At 44.8% G+C, this 23,089-nt stretch overlaps 2 protein-coding genes across 6 annotated transcripts in view; one reads left to right on the top strand and one right to left on the bottom strand.

The window, feature by feature from the left end:
• The window catches only part of GIT2 (GIT ArfGAP 2), a 22,269-nt gene extending 5,899 nt beyond the window's left edge, over nt 1–16,370 (top strand). The window contains exons 5-20 of one of the 5 annotated variants that reach the window (XM_058036921.1): nt 212–298; nt 435–565; nt 1,022–1,116; nt 1,658–1,703; nt 2,476–2,527; nt 2,990–3,062; nt 3,393–3,490; nt 3,751–3,862; nt 4,324–4,466; nt 5,182–5,331; nt 6,661–6,909; nt 8,179–8,268; nt 10,565–10,647; nt 10,808–10,990; nt 14,700–14,763; nt 16,120–16,370. In XM_058036921.1, the coding sequence (XP_057892904.1) occupies nt 212–298; nt 435–565; nt 1,022–1,116; nt 1,658–1,703; nt 2,476–2,527; nt 2,990–3,062; nt 3,393–3,490; nt 3,751–3,862; nt 4,324–4,466; nt 5,182–5,331; nt 6,661–6,909; nt 8,179–8,268; nt 10,565–10,647; nt 10,808–10,990; nt 14,700–14,763; nt 16,120–16,332 (1,869 nt within the window). In that variant the 3' untranslated portion in view covers nt 16,333–16,370. The remainder of the gene's footprint in view (nt 1–211; nt 299–434; nt 566–1,021; nt 1,117–1,657; nt 1,704–2,475; nt 2,528–2,989; nt 3,063–3,392; nt 3,491–3,750; nt 3,863–4,323; nt 4,467–5,181; nt 5,332–6,660; nt 6,910–8,178; nt 8,269–10,564; nt 10,648–10,807; nt 10,991–14,699; nt 14,764–16,119) is intronic. The other 4 variants (XM_058036922.1, XM_058036920.1, XM_058036918.1 and 1 more) reach the window with 4 other exon arrangements.
• TCHP (trichoplein keratin filament binding) lies at nt 16,363–23,089 on the bottom strand. The gene is given in 11 exon segments (XM_058036924.1): nt 16,363–19,075; nt 19,521–19,607; nt 19,678–19,863; nt 20,028–20,109; nt 20,333–20,505; nt 20,765–20,831; nt 21,132–21,244; nt 21,452–21,610; nt 21,814–21,882; nt 22,452–22,508; nt 22,661–23,089. Coding segments are annotated over 11 exon segments (1,455 nt in total). The 3' UTR covers nt 16,363–19,042.

Genomic DNA, 23,089 nt, shown 5'->3' with positions numbered 1-23,089 from the left:
CTTGACTTCAACATGAAGCTCCTTTTTTGTGGTTATCACTGGAGGTGATGATTGAGAGGCATTAATTGAGATGAATTTGGAGAATAATTTTTACACAAAAGAGCTGTAGTGAGAACTCTGCATACTCTTGTTTCTCAAAGCATGGTTGAAAAACAACTGTAAAATCACTGTTGTTGCTGCTGTGTTAAATCTAATTCTGCTTCTTTTTCAGCAACTCCATTCCAGTGTGAGGACAGGGAATCTGGAGACCTGTTTGCGACTGCTCTCCTTAGGAGCTCAAGCCAACTTCTTCCATCCTGTAGGAACACTTTTTTCATTATTTTGATGATATACAATCAATTCCAATTAATATTATTTACACTAATTCATGTTATATTTCAGTCTTCTACTCAGATTTGTTGGTTAAGGAGATATTTTTCCTTAATCTCTTGCAGGAGAAAGGAAACACCCCACTGCACGTTGCTGCTAAGGCAGGACAGACTTTGCAAGCAGAGCTGTTGGCAGTTTATGGTGCTGATCCTGGCACACAAGATTCCAATGGGAAAACTCCAGTTGATTATGCAAGGTAGGAGTCTCTGATGGCCATAAAATCACACAATGAACCTGCTAAAATTCTGTCCTGAAATAATTTGTCTGCTAAATGCTAATTATACTTTTTCCCAAAGGAAAGAATGAGTAAAATGAGGAATAAGTATTTTCATCAGATCACAGCCTGTGGTCTGTGTGCCTGAGATGTCAGCTATGATGCCAATGACACAGGCTGTGCCAATCTAGCAGCTCACAGGAAATCAATTAGAGAAGAGTTTCTGCAAGGTCAGGCTCCAGGAGTGAGGGTTAGCTGGGGAATTGCTGTAGGAATGTCCCAGACTGCAGAGATGGATTGGGGCACAGGGGGTGGAACTGAGCTGTAAATCTGTGATGGGTTGATGCACCAAACAATGCAGTGCTGGCTTGTACTAAATGTGTTTGTGTGACCATTTCTGAGTGTCTCTGACTGTCCCCTGTCCCTGTGTGTGAGCAGGCAAGGGGGGCACCACGAGCTGGCAGAGAGGCTGGTGGAGATCCAGTACGAGCTCACAGACAGATTGGCTTTCTACCTCTGTGGCAGGAAACCAGGTGAGCACCACACTGCACCCTCAGACCTGTCACTGGCACTTACAGGACATTCAGACCCTGCTGTGTCATATTTGTGCACTGTACTTTTTGTAACCCTTCCAAATATTCAAACAAAATACGCATAACCAAAAAAAGTATGAGATGCATCATTAGGGATGATGCATTTAAAATTGGGATAAAACTGCAGGGTTTTAAATAGAAACAAATTAAAAACAAATTTCCTTCCTTTTTTTTCCACAAATACATGTTCTTTATATACTGTAGAAACTCTTCCAAGTAGTTTCTTCTAATTGAATTTCAACAGCAGGGGAGTGTTCTGTTAAGTGGGTGCTTTTTGAACACAAGCACACTTACAGATTTTTAACCATAAAGGTACCTGTGTTAGAACTTAATTTTCTTTTTAATGGACTTTCAATACAACTAATAAACCTTAATTGATTAATTACATGCAAGATAAATTATTTAGTGTTCCCTGATGCTTGTTATTGAAAACTGTTGGCCAGTACCAACCTAGTAAAGTGCAATTTGTTTTCAACTCTAGAGCACAAAAATGGGCAGCACTTTGTTATACCTCAGATGGCAGACAGGTAAGTTACTGATTCCATCACATGTCTGAAAACATCTAATAATTAAGTTTTCTTTCCTTTCTGAAACACCTTTTAAGCTTGTTGCTATTCTAACTTTTTTTATGTGTGCCTTTATTGCTCTTGAAAGCTCTTTTTTCAAAGAAAGAATATTGGGATATCAAAAAAAATCAGAAAGTTATAGAAGCTGATTGTATTTATTAAAATGCAGGGAGAAAGTGAGGCATTTCTGGGAAGGGAAACACATGGGGAATTCCTAAGAAACAGATTGTGGAAATAATTTAAGGACCAATTGAGTCTTTTCCTGATTTTTTAAATGCTTTTAACTTTTGGTTGTGATCAATGAAATCAGATTTGTATAAGAAGTATCAAGTACTAATTTTAAGTTCCTGTTCCTCTTTTCTTGCTGTGCAATTGGAAATAAGACGGCTGTAAGTAAACCACTGTCCAACCTCCTGCTTGCAAAACTTGTGTGAAAAACTTCAGTAACTTAAAAATTGTGTGGGTAGAAACCTGTGGGTATTCATGTTCCAAAGAATGTTTTGTATTATTTCATTTTAAATTTAAAAAGAAAGCTTCATAATTAGCGAATTGTGATGTTATAGTAGCAATGTTAATAACATCAGTGTGTTAAAAACAATGCTGAAAATACTGAAATATTAGGAGGTTTAAGGTAAAAGTGACATTTTAATTACTGAGTTACCAAAATGTAGAATTTAGATATGTAGAAGCCATGAAAGGCTGTAGATGTAATGATCACTTCTTGTTTTCATAGCAGTCTGGATGTATCAGAACTGGCAAAAGCAGCCAAGAAGAAGCTTCAGTCTGTAAGTAAAACTCCTTTTCTAAATGTGGCACACTCTCATCTCTCAGGCTCCCTAGCACAAGTATCTCTTGACCCATCTGCTGTAGGAGCAGCTTGAAACAGACAAATATTTTGTGATCCTTCACTGTTCTTTAGAGTTCATTTGGTACCTCATTCCCACAGTGCCTCTGCCTCACCCCAAAAACAAAAAGTCTTTTTGTGGTCAGATGGGAGAGGAAAAAATAAATCTATTAACCAGGAAAGGAGGAGTGTAGAACAGGATGGTTGCTTCTGTACCTAGAAATGGGGTGGTCATGCATGTCTGCTGCCTGTGCAGGCTGAGAAAGGAGCTTTTCTATGGATTACAGAGGCAGGAGAAAAGAGCAGAGTTGTGCTCTTTCACTTTCTCAGTTATTTTCTGTTATCAGGGATCTTACTGGGTTTCATTTCTTTTCAAACTGTATTTATTCTCCTTTACCCTTAGCTAAGCAACCACTTATTTGAAGAACTTGCCATGGATGTGTATGATGAAGTTGACAGAAGGGAGACAGATGCAGGTGAGTGAGACTTTCTGGAATGAAATAAAATAAATCTGGATTGTCACTTTACACACAAAATTCCAATCCAAGCACATGTTCTGTTCAAGTGCTTCTGTATTCAGCAATTACTGCTGAGGGGAGTTCCTTTGTCTTGCATTGCCTGAAGGGGATGTTAATTGAAAAAAATGTTGTGTTTTTCACAGAGCAGAGAACCCTCTGGGGAAAAGCTTTCCTCTGAATTGATTGTGTTTGTGTTTGAAATTGCAGTCTTTTATTTGACAAAGAAATACTGTCAAGCAGCACAGGAAGGTTATTCCCTCTTCTCTTTTTTTTTTTCCTCTGGAGCAGTTTGGCTTGCTACTCAGAACCACAGCACACTCGTGACAGAGACCACTGTGGTCCCTTTTCTTCCTGTAAATCCTGAATATTCCTCAACCAGGAATCAGGTATGAAATCTTAATACTGTAAAAATAACATAACCCCCCAGATAATTAAGTTGGCCTAAGTAATATTGCTTGCATTTTATTATTGTAGAAGAATTGCATCTGCTTGGAAAGAGGTTAAAATAATTTCATATTTGCCCTTTAAATCACACTTTTTGCAGTAAATGTAGTTGAGCAGTCAACTCCAAGTGTGTATTTTAGTTTTTTGCTGTTCTTCTGATACAGGATGTACTTTTCTTTCCTCTGCTTTATTCTGCATTTAGGGAAGGCAGAAGCTGGCTCGATTTAATGCCCACGAGTTTGCTACACTGGTTATAGACATTTTAAGTGATGCCAAACGAAGACAGCAGGGGAATTCTCTCACTGGTTCCAAAGGTGAGTGAGCTTTTCTTGCCAGCTCCTTTGCAGGCACTTCTTCAGTAGTTCAATCACTCCCAGAGCCCCTCAGCAGAGCTGAATTATGAGAGAGATCTATAAATTGTTTTCATATATCTTTTTCCCTCTGGAGACAAAATATCAAAAAAATCTTTTCTAACTTTTAATATTTCCCTATATTTTTCATTTGCATGCTGACATCAATTAATCCAATGTAGTCTGTTGGGTGTTTTTTTTTAATTTATATGAATTTTATTAAGCTGCTAAAGGATTCTCACCACTTATTTTAATTTGCCTAAACACTTAGAAGAAATAAAAAGACAAAACCATAATACTTGGAAGTTTTGGACAGTAATCATTCATTCCTCCTTGGTGGATCTAAATTAAATTTTTTTTCCAAATTATGAACTTCTGTTTCTTCTCCTGACTTAGTGGTATGTGTTTCATGTGTTGATCTGCAGAAAATGTGGAGCTGATCCTGAAATCAATCAGCAATCAGCACAGCAGTGAAAGTCAGGACAATGACCAGCCTGATTATGACAGTGTTGCTTCAGATGAAGATACAGATCTGGAAACAAATGCAGCTAAATCAAACAGGCAGAAGGTAGGATTGCAGTAGTGATACACCCCCAAGTGTTATTCATAAAGGTCATTTGCATAAATTATCAGAAAATTAATATTTTAATTAATTTTGTAATTATGCCTCAGTCTATGAACTTTCTTAAATGCTGTTGCTTAAGGATTTTTTATTGTATAAAAAAGCCTCTCTAGAAAAGTAATGCGTATGGCTGGAGACAAGGTACAGATTTAATTGCATAGATGAAATAATTTGATCTGCCAGAAAGCTGTAAATCAGTGATTCCATGGTATTTCACAAACATTTACTGCTTCTCACTGGAGAAATACTGACAGCAGAGCAATGGTGTCCAAGTGAGTTAAACCATTCCTGGAATAATACAGAATGGCATCAAAGGGCAGTAAAACCTGGTGATTCTACTTTAATCTTCCCTGGAAATGCATACTGAATATTTAGCAGTCTGTCTTTCATAACTTTGCAGTTCTTTATTGCATGTTTTTAAAAACACCCTCATAAAACAGAATTTTATCACTGAAATTCTGATGAAAATATTTTTAGAGGAGCTAAGAGCTGATGGATTTTCTAGAGGACTTCAAATGATTCTGGTTAATGGCTCTTATTAATTTCAATTTAATTTGAGCTGTGATGCCTTTAAAGTAAGTACATGAAAAGCTGTTGAAATCTCATTTTCTTGTTTTCTTCTTCTTAATGGTGTAAGTATTTTTCTCTTCCTTTTTCCTAGAGCTTGGATTCAGACTTGTCAGATGGACCAGTGACAGCCCAGGAATATATGCAGGTTAAAAATGCCTTGGTGGCTTCTGAGGTGAAGATTCAGCAGTTAATGAAAGTGAACATCAACCTGAGTGACGAGCTGAGGATTATGCAGAAAAAGGTAACAGAGGAACCCCTCCCTCCAGCTCTTGGGGTATCTGAAGTTGTCAGAATAAAACTGCTGGAAATGAGAATGAAATAATCCAGTATTAGGATAGTGAGAAAATTCATTTTGAAGTGGTGGTGATCCAGCCCTGCAAATCATGAGGATGATTTGACTTATGTCAAAACTTTAACATCAGTTTTCCAAGTGACAGGACAGTTGTTGCAAGTCTTGGGTGTTTTTGCTGTCTTGCTTCAATATAAGGAGCTTCAAACAATGAGAAATCAATGCCAGCACGCCTTGTGTGTGTGAACTTATCTCTATTTTTGTGGGGTAAAGAACAATTTATATCTGAGTTCACTATCCTGACTGGCTGGCTAGAAAGGGCTCGCTCCTTACCCTCAGATTAATTGGAATATCCTTGTCTGTTAAGTGCCAATTCTATTCTTTTGGAATGAATTGTGCTTCAGGGTGCTTCAACAGCTTCTACTGGTTTCAGCATTTCTCTGGCATCAATTGAATTAATTTTTCACTTACATTGGGTTTCTTTAGACAGATACAATCATTTAGGGTAAAAAAAACCCTTTGGGGCCTATGAATTAATGAGGCTTTAGTATATTTTCATGGTGAAGCAGAAGGGGGATCCTTGCTGTCCTGCAGTTTTTCTTCCCATCTTTTCGATGTGTTAATATAGCAAACTTACTCCAAGTCCACAAAATAATCAGAATTGGTACATTTTCACTATCAAATAAATACATAATAATAAAAAGCTTTAAAATGCTTTCTTGTTGGCCTCTTAGATAGCAATAGCTGATGCCTAATTTTCATAAGCTGAGCTCTCTCCTCGCTTTGCAGAGCAAGCTCAAGTTCCTTTGTGCTGCCTCTGGTGTCTGTGCTGCAATTCTGGCATTGTCAGATTTCTCTGGCCTTATGTTAAAGTCTTCTAAGTCCTTGTATTGGCTGCTGCAATGGATCCCTTTGCTTGGAAAACTGTTGTGTTGGCAGTCCTTCCCCCACAGGCTCATTCCATCCCAGGATTCCTGTGCCAGTAGAGCAGGCTGGAGGGAATGGGTTTTGTGTTTTGAACTACAGCAGCCAATTTTAACATCTAACTTTAGTTTACATCCCAGCAGCTGCTGGAAATCAGCACCTAAATATTTCCAGATCTGGAACAAAAGTGTTTCTATGCTTACCAAGCAAGCCAAGTAGATTTTGAAAAAGAAATGATTCCCCAGGCAGCAGTACCTGGATTTTCTGGTACAGCTGACAAGCGAGTGTCGCGTGGTCACTTTGCTTTTGGCACTTGCTCTTAGGAAACCAAATCCCACTGCTGCACATTTCTTTCAGCTCCAAACTCTCCAGAGTGAAAATACCAACCTCAGAAGACAGGCCACAACCAATATCTATCAGGTGCAAAGTGGTTCTGAGTACCCAGACCCCAGCAGCAATTCCTCCCTAAAGCGGCGCCCGTCGGCCCGGGGCAGCAGGCCCATGTCCATGTACGAGACTGGCTCGGGGCAGAAGCCCTACCTGCCCATGGGGGAGGTCACCTACCCAGAGGAAAACATCACCAGGCTGCAGCCCTTCCCTCCACACGTGAGTAAAAGTGCTGCTGCTTCTGCACTGCCTCTCATGTTCAGCTTTGCTGTCTCTTCCGACGCCGCTCGTTCACTCAGCTTCTGCTTCAGAGGGGAAAAAAAAAAACAGGGGGGATAAAACTGTGAGAATTGTTCATGTTTGCTGTATTAACATGTCTGCAGGAGCCTGATGGTTTGAAAAGCAGTGTATGTGTATATTTATATATATAAAATATCGATATGTGATTGTCTGAAAACCAGGAAGGGAGGGGAAAATAGTATTCCAAGAAGGTAGGTAAAGTTCATGTATTTTTCTGGAAATAAACATGCAGGTATCAATTTGTGGAACTTCATAACCACCTTACAAAAATAAAATAAAATTGAAAAATTTTCTCCAGACTACCAGTTTTTTATTCTGAATTTGGAACTGGAGGCTGGAGATGGTTTAGATCTGCCAGTCAAGCAGATTCTTCTGGTTTAGTGTTTTCCTGTGTGATGTGGAGAGGGAGTTCTCTGTTGACCAGAGGGATTTTGCACTGAAGTGTTCACACTTTATAGAAGTGACCCAGCACATACTAGTGCATTTAATTAATTAGCACAGTTAATTTTTCTTAGATTGCCCGGTGGGCTGGAATACAGGACAGTATCTTTTAGACACACATTGAAATTGTGTGGATTTTTGACAATATCATTCCCTCTTAGTAGCAATGTCGTTTATTTCCTTCCAGTCAAATCATTAAGACCTTTAAAATGTATTTTGAAGTTACCTTTGGCGTAAGGGAGAGCAAATATTCCATGCACATTCCACAGAAGACAGCTGAATACATCAAGGGAACCAATCCCCATCATCAATTAAATTAATTTAAGCTATGAAATATGGATAATTTTAAATTATATTGTCATGTTGATATAATGGCAGCAAGAAATGTCAGAATTCATTTGTGTGTGCAAAATGTGGCAGTGCTTTGTATAGGTCCTATGGTCATTTGGGTGGAAATTTGGATAGCAGTGGCTGTTCTAAGGCATTGATTTGTTTTGTGGAGTTAGTTAAATTGGCATGTGGTGAATTTTTTTTGTTCTCCATGGAATTTGGCTCCTCTGGAATCTCAGAATTAGAATGAGCATGAATTCAATTGTATTTTGAAAGAATTAAGTCCCCTCAGCCTAAGCCAGATTCTCAACATCATTCTTGCTTTGTGTCATCTCCATGCTTTTAAGAATGTTCCTTTGATTTCAGTTAAGAGTTTGTTTGTGTTTTGGTTTTGGTTTTTGTCTTTCCCGTTTTTAGATCGGGAGGAGTGCGTTTGTGACCTCCTCTTCATCTCTACCTTCCTTCCCCTCCACGCTCTCCTGGTCGAGGGATGAGAGCACACGAAGGGTTAAGTACCTTCCCCGTCGTTCTTTTCCCTGGAGGAGGTGCCAATCTCCCCAGAAGCACATCCTCTCTCTTCCCCCTCTCACTGCCTGGCCCTTCCAGCCTGCATGGAGCAGAATTTCCTCACTTCCATTCCTGCTGCCCCCAGCTCCGGGCTCTGCCTCTCTCTAACTTCACATCTTCAGCCTTTAACACCGTGCACAGTTCTCCAGGTCACTCCTTCAGCTGCACGGCAGCCCCAAGACAAGCTGGCTGCTGTTTATACACTGATTTTCCAGGCTCTCACTGATGTTTCTAAGGCAATGTACAACTCTGCTGCTGACTAAAAGCATTGCATGAGGCCCAGCTTTAAAGCTGCTTTCCTTGGGGGCTGGTGTCTTGCACCAATCCAGGTGGTTCTGATTGATTGTTTGCCTTACAGATAACAAATTTGGGGGTTTAAATGTTTACTCTGGACTTTCTCTGCCAGGACACATATCTTGCTTTTTAATTCCTTCTGTTCCCATTTTATTTTGACTGTATCCTGTACCACATTTGGACATATTCATTCAGAAAATATTAGATTTGCATGTAAGGATAGAAGAAAAAAATTTCAAGGGAATATCCTGCTTGGCCAAATGGAAATCTGGGTTTAGCTGCAGTGCTGTCTGGTATTGAAAACTTGCAGAGTTTGGTTGATTGTTTTTATTCTACACTGATTCTATATTACTGATTCCATAGTAGCTTCTTCTTGTAATTCATCACTGTTGTTTGTATTTCTGACCAGATGGTCGAGCTTTGCCACTGTTAGGATTGTTGTCTCTGTACCTGGGAGAGGGGAAAGGTCAGACAAAGGTCAGACTCTACATAAAATAGTTCCTCATCTTCAAAATACATTTCACTTTTACAACTGATCTTTACCAGCTGTCCTGAAAGAAGAGTGTTCAAAAAATGCTGGTTTTTCCTTCAGTGCAGAGTAAAATTGAAAAGAGGTTCTTAACTCCAGGTGCTTCACTTAAGAATTGATGGGTTTAACATCAGATGAGTGCTTAACAAATTAATCTCAGCCAGTGAAAACCAGTTCCTGGTGACATTTTTGGTCTGTCCTTGAGGCAGAAATATTATTTGATCAGCAGATTAGAGGTGTCCCTTACAGTTTAACCCTAGAGATTCCCTCATGATGACTTCAGGGTTTCTGTAAGATCCTCAGGGCTGGTTGTTGGGGCTGTTCTGGGATCAGAGTGACACCAGCATGGTGTATTTGACACCAGACACACCATGCTGGGCACCTGGGTGAAGCTTTGCAGTTTTTAGAAGACTTGAGGAAGCAGATGTGTGGTGATCCTGGGGCCTGGCTGAGGATTTGCCCTCCAAGCTCATTTTGGTATCCCTTTCTTCATTCAGCCTTTTTTCTGGGATCAGCCTCCCACTTTGCAGTGAGCCTACAGAGCTCAATCCAGCCTCTGCTTCCCTGCATTCCTCCTGCTCTCATTTCAGCTTCCACTTTGGAATTGGCTCCTCTCCTCCTTTTGGCACTTCTTCTGTGGCCCTCTACTCTCATGGTTGGCCTTGTTGCATCCAGAACTCTCACTTCTTTGGTCTTCCACCTCTGTTCCAGCATTAAGCATTCAAGGGGCCTCAGTTCCTCACACTTTGGCCTCCCACCCTGTTTTGGGCTTCACTTTGCAATGGTCTTTAACCCCTCTGGCCCCCAATTGTGATGAGCTCCAGGTCTCTTCAGTCCCATCCATGCCCTCAGACCCAAACCTGCAGTTTGGGCTCCCCCATCTCTGTCTCCTGTCTTTATTTTGGCTTTCCAGTTGCCACAGTCTTCAGCCCTTGTTTTGGGCTCCCATTTTGCTGTGGCCTTCCCACTCTGCATTCAGCCTCCCCACTGTGGTCTCTGGCCTCTGCTCTACTCTTCGTCTGGCCTCCTTCTCTCTGGGGTTCTCTCCCTCTCCAGTGGTTCTTATTCACTGTTCAGGCTCCTGTTTCATGGTGCTGCTTCTCCATTTGGCCTCAGCTCCTGGTGGCCTCTCAGAGTTGTGTCCCTGGGGCAGTTTCAGTGGCAGGGAAGGATGCTGTGCTCTGTCTGTCTGTCTGTCCTGCTGTGCTGGGTGTCCAGGGGCTGTGCTGGCAATGCCCAGGGCTTTGGGTACCAGCTGAGCAGCAGCCTGGCATGGGGAGAGGGGGCACAGCAGCTCCAGGCTAATGCAGTAGCTGTGGTGCAAGGAGCAAATCCCCATGCACAGCACATGGCTCTGGCCCAGCCCAGAGCTGCTCTGTCCTGCACAGGCTGAACTAAATCTGTTCCTTGCAGGCCTCCAAGCTGGAGAAGCAGAGCAGCGTGTCTGAGAGCGACTATGACAACCCCACCACCCCCGTGGAGCTGGAGGAGCCAGGGTAGGTGCTGTGACACAGCTGGGGGTGACAGGGCACTGCTGTGTCCCCATGCCAAGCCCTGCTCTGCCCTGTCCCCATGCCAAGCCCTGCTCTGTGTCCCCATGCCAAGCCCTGCTCTGTGTCCCTGTCCCCATGCCAAGCCCTGCTCTGCTCCCTGCAGGTCGGGCAGGAAGGGCAGGCAGCGCAGCGTGGTGTGGCAGGGGGAGGGCTCCATCCCTGAGGACACAGACCCAGCCCCCAGCTCCAGTCTGCCCAGTACAGAAGATGTGATCAGGAAAACAGAGCAGATCACCAAGAACATCCAGGAGCTGCTGCGAGCGGCGCAGGAGAACAAACATGACAGGTAAGGAGGGAGGGCTGGAAGAGCTCTGCAGAAAACAAAGGATGAGAAAACAAAGGGAATTCTTCAAGTGTTTTCACCTCTAGCACAGGTGAATGTGAAATACAGCTCCTCTATTTCACACCTGTAAAATGTGTAGGGTTAGGTATGTGGTGTTTTCTGGTGTCCTTAGTGCCACAGGGCAGGTTGGGGACAAGTGACCAGCCCCTTGTGAGTGGGTCCTGGCTGCAGTGCTGTCTGCCCTGCCCTTAACTTGTGAGTCCTGCAAAACCAGGGTTGTAATAGACACAAATCAAATGTGTTCAAGTTTTTCTTGGATCTTCACCCTTCTATGTCCATAGATAATTACACTGTGCAGAGTGTGATAGTAACACCAAGCCTTGCTTCAGGAGCAAATTGTGGAAAAGAGAGAATTTGGCTTTCCTATTGAGGTATTAGTACAAATTTTGTAGCAGCACAAGTATTTTGAACTATTGGTTTAGACAGAGCCAGCTGAGTAAGCAGAACACTGCCTGAGCCCATCAGGCTGCAGCAGCTTCAGCTCCCTCAGGGAAATTCTGGCCCACCTGAACAATTTCCAGAATAGCTGTGGCTGACTAAAAATGATCTACCCTTGCTGATCATCAGGTGCTGCTCCCCACACAGCTCTTTTAGAAGGCTGTAAATTAAAGGTGTGAGCACATGTTGGGGCTGGAACACTCTGGGCTCCACAGACCTGGCCCTGCAGGCTGGGTCTGGCTGTGCTGTGGCCCCAGCTCGGTGCCCTCTGTTCCTGGGAGGAGCAGCAGAGGTTTGTGTTGAGCCCTCACTTCCTGCCTTGCTCAGAGCACTGAACAACAATGGGGCCACTTTTGTTCTGTGTTTTTTCCTTCTTGTACTTTGCTATTTTTAGCAGGGCTGGCGTGGCCTCTCCTTCTCACCCGAGCGACGACTTCTGCCGTGTTTGTGCTGAGCTCTTTGCCCTTGGTGTAACCTTTTCAGTGCAGCCTCTTGGTGCTTGTTTCACACAGAGAAGCTTTAAATGAGTGTGGTTTTTATGAATATCACACTATACAGTTGTGATTTCTTTTAAAAATCATTGAAGGAAACAATGCAGCATACCTGGCTTTTGTTGTTGAATTGATCAGGTTTTTTAAAAGCCTGTTACGCTGCATTTTTTGTTTTCTGTACCACACGTGGAGTGAGGTGTTTGCCTATGCTTAGATGAGTGTTGTCTTGCAAAACACTGAACTAGGAAGCTGCTGTTGTTTGTTTTCCTCTTCCCTGGTTTCCTTAACACAGGAGAATGCTTCCTTACCAAAATGAGACACTTGAGGATGTAATAACACATCCTCCAAGTTCATGCTGGGAACGCAAAGAGAAATCACATGGAGAGTAAAAAAAAAACCACAATGCAAGAGTATCATCTATTAATGAAAGCCCTTCTTCCTTTTGTTTCCCACTCTCTCCCACCCCTCTCCCTGTGCTCCCTGGGCTCAGCAGGCCCTTGGAGCGTGGGGGCCCAGCTCAGACCCAGCTCAGACCCAGCCTGCGCCCTGAGCCAGCGCCCCTGCAGCCTCAGAGCAGCCAGCAGCCCGGCCCTGCCTCCTGGTACTCTGGCCTCTGTCCCTGCCTCCCAGGCACAGTGCCCTTTCTCCTTCTCTCTGCTGCCTCTGTCCCTCCCTCTCTGGCTGCACGGGGGTCGTGGAAGGCGATGCATGAAATGCTGCAGGGATGGGGAGCTGCAGGCAGCCCCTGCAGGCCAGGGCTGTGGCACAGCCCCTTCAGCTCCCAGGAGGGATCAGTGGGGAGCAGAACCACAGCCTGGAGCTGCAGCTGGCTCTGGTGGATTCTCCTGGCTCTGTTTTTTTATTGCCTGTCAGGATAAATTAAATTGCAACTTGGTTGGTTTGTGGAATCACAGAATAGTTGGGGTTAGAATGGACTTTAGAGCTCACCTTGTTCCACCTCCTTCCACTGTCCCAGGTTGCTCCAGGCCCCATCCAGCCTGGCCTTGGACACCTCCAGGGATGGGACAGCCACACCTTCTCTGTGCCAGGGCATCCTCACCCTCACAGGGAAGAATTTCTTCCTTTAGGAAGAAATCTTTGAGGTTTGAAGGTCCCTTCCAACCCAAATCATTCTGTGATTTTATGAACAAAACACGTGGTTGCTGCTTCTTAGCACCATTGCAAAAGTAGCAGGAGTTTCACATTTCCAAGGTGGAACATTCACACCTGACAGATGAGGCCCCTCAGTGTTTATACAGCTGGGGGTCAAATGAGATCATTTGTATCCCAAATCCATGAAAAAAGATGTTTATATGGTACCTTCCAACCTGACCAAAACATTGTTAGTGCCTAAAATAAAAGTGACATTTGCCTGAGAGGCTCTTTAAAACAGAACTGCCCAGGTTCAAACCCCAGCCAACAAATGTCAGGATTGGAGGAAGAGATTAACACAATTTACTGCTAATGAGGGATTCCTTTCCCAAGCTGTCACTACTTGAATATCTTCCTGATGTCTCACTGGAGTGTGTGTAAACCCAACACAGTGCCAGAGCCTCTCACAGTGAGTGTTTGGACATTAACCTAAAGCCATTCCTCCAGGCTACACTGGAAATTTAGCAGCTGACCTAGAGAACACACAGTGAAATGTTATTCACCTGAGTGTCTCATTCAGGTTATTCTCAGGGCTTTCTCTGCCTCGTTAGTGAAGGGTTTAATCAGTAAATTGACTTTTTAACGAGGTAGGGTGCTGGTCACTGTGGCTGCAGGAGATTAATCATTAACTCCACAGCAGAAAGGTAATTGTGGTGAACTTGGGAAGACCTCTCTCCACTTTTAGTTTATTTGGGAGAACTCATGTGGCTTGAGGCACATGGAAATACTCCTTTTGAAGCAATTTTCCTGCATTGCCAAAATGACCCCAGTGTGTTGCTTTTCTCTCAGTGCATTTGCAAGTGAATGATTTTTTTTTGCACCTTTGGTGTTGCAAGAAGATCAAACAAAAAATTAATGGGGGGGGTGAATTTGGGGGCTATTTTTGCTTGAAAGGGCACTGGCCTACCATAACCCACACATGCTGAATAGTTTTCTTGAATGCTTTGTGAGTTTTGAGATTCTTTTGCTTAAGATTGGATCATGTGAACTAACTTATGCTAAAATTGAGTTTTTGAAGCATAAAAGTGAGTCTTTTGAAATGAGACTTGTGAGAGAGCACACTAACACTTCACTATTCACAGCAGTTGATGGGAAATAGTTCTATTTTGAACAACCCAGTTTTCATTTGGTATATAAATCAGAAGCGAAATCTGTGAGGATTCATGGAATCTGTTTTATTTTATTAAATAACTCATCAGAATTAGTGAATATTTAGAATTCACAGACTGTGAATGCAGTTGGTAGTTTGGGGATGCATGTGTGTGAGAATTTGCCTTGTCTGTTTTACTGGGTATTAATTAATCCAAGAAGGCATCTTGCTATTCTGGAGTTGCACACAAATGGAGACTTTCCTGACAAAGTTTTTATATAAAAAAAGTATGAACAGTTATTCCTTCAAACCAACTCCGAAAAACAACGAAAAACTAAGAAATAATTTTGCACTGTTGGTTAAGTTCTTGCTTTTTCTGAAGTCACATGGTTGTTTTTAGAATAACAATCACTAAGCAGTGAAGAGGAGGAGGGAAGGGGGTCTCTACAATGAATAAATAACCCAGGGCATCTTTCTGCAGCTATATACCGTGCTCCGAGAGAATACATGTGGCAGTGACAGAGATGGCAGCCTTGTTCCCAAAAGTAAGTACCTGCCACCATCAGTTTTGGCCTCAATCTTTATGTGCAATTCCCCTTCAGAATGAAAATCAAAAATTATTTCATTTCAAAATGAAAACAGTAGGGAGAAATGATGGCGTTGTGATGCACCTTTGTATTTATTAGCATGGCAACTGGTAAAGGCTAAAGTGTGAGTCCAGGCCTTTAATTCTACTCTTGAATGTAAAACTCTTGAAGAATTGTACAAAACTTGATCTGGCATGAAGAGTTGTGTGGTTATATGGGAATTTCACCAGGCTCATCACCTCCTTTTCCATCTGAGTGCCATCACCTGGATTTCTTTCCTTCAGCCACGTTTCGATCTGTTATCCACCCATCAAAGTGATCTGTTTGGAGAGGTGGGTAAAGACTTTACAAGAGCTTGGTCATGGGGATTTCGGGACTGAAATCCCCATGACCAAGTTCTTGTAAAGTCTTTACCTGTGACCGTGGTCACAAGGGTTTGCAGGTGAAAAGAGAGGCGAGAATGTTGATTTCATGATCAGAAGGCTTGATTTATTATTCCATGACATATATATATATATATATAAAATTATAACTATACTAAAAAGAAAAAGAAGGAAAAGTTCTCAGAAGGCTAGCTAAGAATAGAATAGAATTAGAATAGAGTGGAATGGAGTGGAATGGAATGGAATGGAATGGAATGGAATAGATTAGAATAGAATAGAATAGAATAGAATAGAATAGAATAGAATAGAATAGAATAGAATAGAATAGAATAGAATAGAATAGAATAGAATAGAATAGAATAGAATAGAATAGAATAGAATAGAATAGAATGATCTGTGTCTTGGCAGAGAGCAAGAGCCAGCTCTGCCGTGAGTTTAGTAAATCTAAACATCCACAGGACACCAATCACAGATCCACCTGCTGCATTCCACAGCAGCAGATAACCATTGTTTACATTTGTTGTTGAAACTTCTCAGCTCCAGCAGGAAAAATCCTAAGAAAGGATTTTAATAAAAAGCTGTCTGCAACATTTACCCACCTCTCCAAAACTGCAAGGAAAGAGCCAAGGCTGCTCCCATCATCCTGGACATGCCGTGACAAGGCGTGGGCTGGGACAGTAAACAGCCACCAGAAATGGGCATGAGTAACTTCCTAAGGCAGGGCACGGAGCAATATCCCTGCCTGCTGCCTGGCAGCCCTTGGGCATCTCCCGAGAGGGGGGAGAGAGAAATTCCGCCCGCTGCCACGAGGGGAATCGGTGCTCGAGGGGAGTCGGTGCTCGGCCGCATCAGAGCACCCTTGTGAGCACTGCCGGCTAATTAAAAGCTTGTGTCGTCGTGCCTGTTGCAGCGTCTGTTTTTCCCTTCGCAGAAGCCCAAGTCGGAGCTGGTGAGGACTTCGCTGCGGCTGCTGACCTCCAGCGCCTACAGGCTGCAGTCGGAGTGCAGGAAGGCGCTGCCCGCCGAGCCCAGCCCCGCGCCCGACATGCAGCTGGTGACACAGCAGGTCATCCAGTGCGCCTACGACATCGCCAAGGCGGCCAAGCAGCTGGTCACCATCACAACCAAAGAGAACAACAACTGAGCCACCCGGCGCTTTTTACTCTGGGGCTTTTTTTTTTTTTTTTTAAAGGTTGGATTTCAACATCTAGGTGTGGAACTATGCGCATTTTTACGAGGAAAAAAAAACTTCAAGGGGCAAGAAACTTTTTTTTTTTTTTAAACTCAGTATTATTTTTGCATGTTTTCTAACAATTTTATGATTAATTTAACCCACTGCCTTATTTTGTGCCTGTGTTGCCAGTGTAGTTATGGATAATAGCATGTTGCAAGTAGCTGTCGAGCCACTCTCATGTCCCAGCGCTGTAGATGTTTCCTTGGGGCCACGTTCTGCTTTCAGATCCTGCTCTGACACCACTGCAGCATCTCCATCCCTCTGGAGCCTCCCCATGCTGGGATCCTGCTGGCTGAGGCTCCCCAGGCTCCAGGAATTGCTCCCAGCAGGAAGAAGGTTTGTCCTGGTAACGGGGTGCAAGCCCAACGTCCTCTGTTCCCATATCAACTGTTGTGCAATATGTTTTGTTTTTCTTTTTTTTTTTAGTCTGCTAAACCAGTAGTAGTTGTGGGCATCCAAGCTTGTTACGTGTAACTCTGCAAGGTCTTTGTCACTTTATGTTTTGGAAGGAATTTGAAACTTAGTAGTTATTTCTTTTAGTTGTCACTATGCCATTAATATATATGTTTGATGTTATTTTAGGGCATTAGTGGTTAAAATATTATCCTTTGTTTCTGAGTTAGTAATTCATTGTTAAGTTTCCTGCAGAATTTTCCTGTCATCTTTGAGGTCTTGTTTGCAGCAGCATTTCTCAGTAACTCCAGATGCAATTTCACTAGAGATTTCTGTGCTTATTAACAAAAAAAAAGGAAGTTAGAAGAGTGCCAGTGCAAAAGCAGCTGTGTCTGCCACAGCACATAACCTCTGTACCTCAACATATCCAAATGTGAAAACATTTCTCGTATCTCCTCTAAGTTTTTAATGCAAATATTTCAAAATTTGACAACTTGCTAAGTAACCCCTGCCAGGCTGCCTGGCCCCAGTGGCCATGTGTGCTCCAGGTTTCTCAGTTCACAGAAGTGTGTCAGTCCATAATTTAAAAATAGAGAATATTTTTGGGAGTCTGAATTTTAGGTGGTGCAGGAAATCACTGATTTTTGCCTCTGTTCATTTGGAATTGTGTTGTGCCTGCCCAGGAGCCAGCCATGGTGTGTTTGTGTGGAATCCACAGCACTGCTGGATTCCTGGTGCTGTCTGGCTCCCAGAGTCTGAGGGAGGGAAGGAATGGAGAGAGGAGATGACAGCCCAGTAAATTAATGTTCTTCATTGTGGTGTTTTATTTCCTTTCTGCCCTCCTGAACCCCAGAAGCAGCTCTAGCCTGACAGCAGAGGCAGGCTGGGATTAAAACAGCAAATGACCTTTGTGAAACCTACTTCAAAATCATGAAACTGGCAATTAATTAAACACATGGAGAACCTTCCAGGAACTTTTCCTTAAATAATGTCTGAAAGGCAGCAGATGGTATTTTCCCGTCTCCCAGGACACCACTGTGTGCTGCTCTTTAACATATCTTACCTGCTTTCCAAAGCAGGGTGACACTGAGCTATGGTGTAATTTATCCCTTATTTAAACCTGCCTTTGATCCAAAACCAAGGGACACTTCAGTAACTGCCAGCCCCTGCTCCAGCTACACTGAAATCAGAGTGGTCCACAGCCCACAGGAACCCCCAGCAGCAAGTTCATGAACCCTCCACTCACAGCACTGCAGTCACAGAGTTTGTAGCACCTCTACAACAAAAGGTGTGTTTTTCTTTTAGGCCTAGATCTCTTGTCCCCCTGTAAACAAACTTGCTCTTCCTTCACAAAATGCTGCAGAGGAAAGGAAAAGCTTTTTTTGCCTTTTTCCAAACCTTGTATTTATCAGTGTCATTCTGTCTGTACAATATTTTGACTTTTAATCTTTTGTTTACAGTATTACTATAAAATGCTAAAACCCTTTCAGTGTGTGAAATAATGTGGGCTTATTTGACTGCTGGTTCTCTAAAGATCTCTGGAAAGGTTTCTACTCTTGGGGAAAGTGCCAGTTTTTGTTACAGCTCCTTGTGCACTGTGACAGGACTGATGTCAGTCTGCAGTTGTGGATGGCAACAGCAAGGAATGAACTGCAATAATCAACTCAATCTCCTCTCCTGTTGCTGCTGTAGTTTGCTCATGTAACAAAACCAAATCCTTGTTCAGGTTTCAATTATTCATTATTTATGAAACAAGTGAAAAACAATGGTTAAGTCTCCAGCACCTTCTGGAGAGGAAGTGGACAAGCACTGCTGCCCCAGCACACATGATCTGACTGATTTGCAATGTACATTATTAATTAACCCCTCACAGTCCAGTGGGGAGCCAGGCACAGCCTGATTCTCCAGGGTGGGAGTCTGGCACAGCCCCACAGCTCCTCTTCCTTGGGGAGACACAGATTCTTTGGTGGCTCAGGTGAATTTGCTGTGTTGCTTCAGCCTCTCGTGTACTGAAATACATGAGCACAACTCCAGAATGCCAAGTGAAGCAGTTCACTTCTTCACTTTTCTTCTCTTCATTTTGGCCACAACTAAATGTTTTCAGAAATCTACTGAGTCAAGTCTTGATCTCCCTGTAGGCTATTCCAGAAGCACCATTATTTCAGGAGTTCCTTGAGTCCTCAGAGTTTTCTTTCTGTAGTCTGGAGCTGCATCTCATGCTCATTCCTCAGGTCCAAGCTGCTCTTGGGTAACTGTAGAACTAATGGGGTCAAAACAAAGATCAGCACAAGTTCATGGGCTCTGGAATTAATCCACAAAAACTCTTGAACATGCACAGGAGCTGATGGGCTGGGCAGGGGCTTTAGGTAGGGTTACTCAAATTTGATTTTAGAGCCAGGCAAAGCAGGACAGTCAACAAAAACACTGAGCAGGGGACTTGCACTGTACCAACTGCACTAATGCAGCCAATAAATCCCTTTCAGCACTGAGCAACATTTGAGGCATTAACAACACATCTGCCTCAAAAATTCTTTAAGAGAGAGGGACTAATATATCAATATCAGCAAAAAAAGAAAAGAGAGAAGTGTAGAGCTCTGTGAGGGGAAGTGCCCTGGCACTGTGATGTCTGAAGTGCAGATCAGAGACACTGATGGTGTCACTCCACGCTGGGCTCGTGTGTTGGGGTGACCCAGGTGTGACCTTACCCTGCTGTGCCAGCCCTGCTTGGCCTCCAGGTGCTGCTGGGCTGATCCCTGCTGCTGCTCCTCCTCTCCCAGGCTGTGCTCTGTTCCCTGTGCAGGGGAAATCAGGTGAGGTGGGGCAGCCTCAGCAGCCAGGTGTGCACGGGGGAGCTCAGCCTACCTGTGCCTGCAGCTCCCTCCTGTGGCCTCTCTGCTGCTCCTCCTCCTGCTCCTTGTCCCGACCAGTCCCTTCCTTGGCCTCCTCGAGTTCTTTGATCAGCTGCTCTCGATATTTAATGGATTCTTCTTGGGCCCTCCTGTTTAGCTCCATCTTCTCTTGGATCTGGCGCTGCCTGCCTGCAAGGACCTGAGCAAAGGGAGGGGATGGTTACACAGCTCCCAGGAAACACACCAGACAAGCAACACAATTCCACCCCAGCATGGAAGGTTCTAACTCTCCAGGGGGTGGTGGGTTACAAGTGGAATGATGGTTCCATTGAACCAAGGAACATCATCAATGCAGGTCATCACCTCACTCATCAGGCGATCTCTGGCCACCTTCTCCCTTTCCCATTCTTCTTCCCTCTTGTCCCATATTTTTTTTGCTTCTTCCCTAAAGGAGAGAGGAGGAATTATCTCTGAGGTTAACCCCCCTGTATACCCCACAGGCACAGACAAGCTATCCTGTGCTTTAGAGGAGCACTTGGGTTTCTCTTCAGGTTTGTTCCCTGCCTGTTGGTGTGTCCATCCCACCTGCGCCTCTCAGTGACCCCCTGACCTGGAACATCCAGCACACATGGAGTCTTCAGGTGAGGTTCAGAGGTGGACAGACTCACCTGAAGATAGTCTCAAGCTCTGCTTCCCTCTCCTTTTCCAGCTGGAGTTGTTCCTCAATGACCTTCTTCATCCAGGCCACGTCTGCCACCGCCCGTCCCCGCCGCGGGCTCTGCCAGCTCTGATCCTCCTCCTCTTTCTCCAGGAGGGCTGATAAGATTTGCCTGTCTGTCTCCTGGAGAAAAAAATCATGGGATTAATTATCCAACAGCCTCCCAGCCTGTGTGCAGGGCTCCTCTAGGCATTACTGCTGAGTGTCAAGGGTGTGCTCAGCACGATGCTCAAGCTGCTGCTTCCCCGTGAGCTTTGTGCTCCAGCCCTGTGCACAAGCTGGAAGGGGCCCCCTGATCTGTAGGAATCAGAGGCAGACACAAACCACACACAACAAGTTTTTTCACCACACAGCATCTAGAAAGTACAAATGAATCTCTTACCAGCTCCTCCTGTACCTGCTGCGCTCGTCTCCTTAGCTGGACGTCACACTGATGCTTCAGAAAGCGACTGAAGGAGGAAAAAAAGCAAAATTTAAAAAAAGAACAGTATTACACTGACTGTAAAGCACCACATCATTGTACAGCAGCAGCTGGGGAGGTACATCTGTGACAATGAGGAACCTGCTACCAGAAACAAAAAGCAGTAACAGCACCAGTGCCTCTGCTCCTTGGCTGCTGTGGGCAAGTCCACCAAAACTCAGATATTTACATCCTACCACTGCTACCTGGAATATCTCCTGGTGCCCCAAGTACTGCTGTGGGCACAGGAACAGACTCCATCCAGAACAAGCTCCGCGTGATGTCCTACCCAAGCTCGCTCTTCCTCCGCTGCTCTTCCATTTGTTTCCTTTCTTCTTCCAAATTCTCCAGCTCCCACTGCTGCTTTAATAAATTCTCTTGTTCCTTTTTCAGCTTTGTTGCCTAAAAAGGAAAACACAAGCACCAAGAGAGAGTACAACACCCCAGAGAGCATGCTTAACCAGAGTTTGTACCCTGCTCTGCTCCTCTGCAGGCAGGGAAAACCCTCCCTGCAGTGCAAACATGCAGAGAAGAGGTCAGGTCAGCCTTGTTGTATTTCCAAGTGAAGCAACAAATTCCTTTCTCCAATGAGGAGAAAGTCAAGATTACCTTTGTCTCCTGCAGTTTCAGTTCTTCTATCTGCTGAAGTAAGGTTTTCTCCAGCTGAGGCTTCTCTTCCTCTTGTCTCATTCTTTCCAGCGCTTCCCCTCGTGCCGTTTCGTACTCGTTTTCATAACGTTTTTTCTCTTCAAGTTTGGTCACCTCTTCCTTTCTCAAATAAAAGAAAACAGCATTTCAGGTTAGCCTGACACAAAGAAACAACTTCTGGCTCAGAAAATCCACAGAGCAGACTCCTGCAAGATGTTAGTGCCCTTCCTGGCAGCAGCTCCCGTGGCACAAGTGTCACCCTCCACCCACACACACATTTCAGAGTCCTCCCAGTGACCAGAACACCAGGGCTGCCCCCATACCTTGTTTTGTTGTGTTGGCTGATCACCCCAAGCCTTCCCCACGTGCTTCTTGTGCAGCTCAGACTCTGCCTGGAGACACAACAGATGTAGCAGGGCCATCAGTGCCAGAGGTTCTGTCCCCCAGGACCTTCCAGACTCTCTGGAGCAGCACCTGAAATCCCAGGAGGATCTGCCTCTGCAGAGATGGGCTCATCTGAGTGTCCAAGGTGCCCACCAGGCCCTGAGGGTCATTGTCACATGGGAAACACCACAGTGACAGTGACACAGGACTGCAATGTTGGAGCAGCACTCGGATGGAATAAAGAATGAGGAAGCACCACAGCACGGCAGGTACAACTGAGATATTAAGATTTATATTTTTTGTAATATTTATATTTTATGTGCCTGAGATATTGACATTGTGCGCTCTGAAAATTTGCTCAGAGTCTGAACAGATTTCTGACTTTTAAAAATACAGCTTTGAGAGAACTTCTTAAAACTATTTAAACTCTTTCACTTCTCTGCCTTTTGTTTATCAGAACTTGGGGCAGTTGCTGTGATGCAAGATGAGTGACCACAGCAGAGATATGACGATTTTCAAGTTAAAAACTCATTTAATAAATACAAGGGAGCAGGGACTGAAGAGAAAGCAACATCACCTCTCGGAGCTCCGCGTTGTTTTTGTTCCAGCGCTCCTGCAGCGGCGGCTCAGCAAACTGGGAACACAGAGCTGGGTCAGGTCAGGATACGGGAGTGCTCAGCATCCCAAACCCCGCCGAGGCTCACAGGGGTTCAGGGCTGGCAACTCCAGCAAGTGCCGCTGGTACAGCTGAAGCACAGGACGAGCAGGGCTGGGCCGCTCCCTCACCTTCCTCCCGCACTCTCCGGGCCCGTCCCGCAGCTCCTGGCTCCGCATCCCGCCCCGCTGCCGCCGCTCCCGCAGCTCCGCCGCCAGCGCCTCCCGCTCCTCGCCCAGCAGCCGCCGCAGCCGCTCCCGCCGCCGCTCCAGCCGCGCCGCCGCCTCCTCCGCGTCCCGCCGCGCCGCCTCCGCGCTGCCGCACACACCGGCGGTGAGCGGGATCCCCGCGCCGCCCCGCCACCCGCCGCACCGACCGCGGCCCTACCTGGGCGGGGGGACGCGGGGCTCGCTCCACCGAGCCTGCAGGGAGCAGGCGGCGGCGGCGCGGGCGAAGGCGCGGCTGGTGCTCTCCCACTGCTGCCGGCTGCGCTCCTGCAGCTCCCGCCGCTCGGCCGCCCAGCGCTCCGGGCCGCGGCCCCGCCGCAGCCACAGCGACAT

The sequence above is a fragment of the Melospiza georgiana genome, chromosome 18 (assembly GCF_028018845.1).
Source record: "Melospiza georgiana isolate bMelGeo1 chromosome 18, bMelGeo1.pri, whole genome shotgun sequence".
Lineage (NCBI taxonomy): Eukaryota > Metazoa > Chordata > Aves > Passeriformes > Passerellidae > Melospiza > Melospiza georgiana.
The sequence above is the reverse complement of the archived record's forward strand: the minus strand, read 5'-3'. Positions and strand labels throughout refer to the sequence as shown.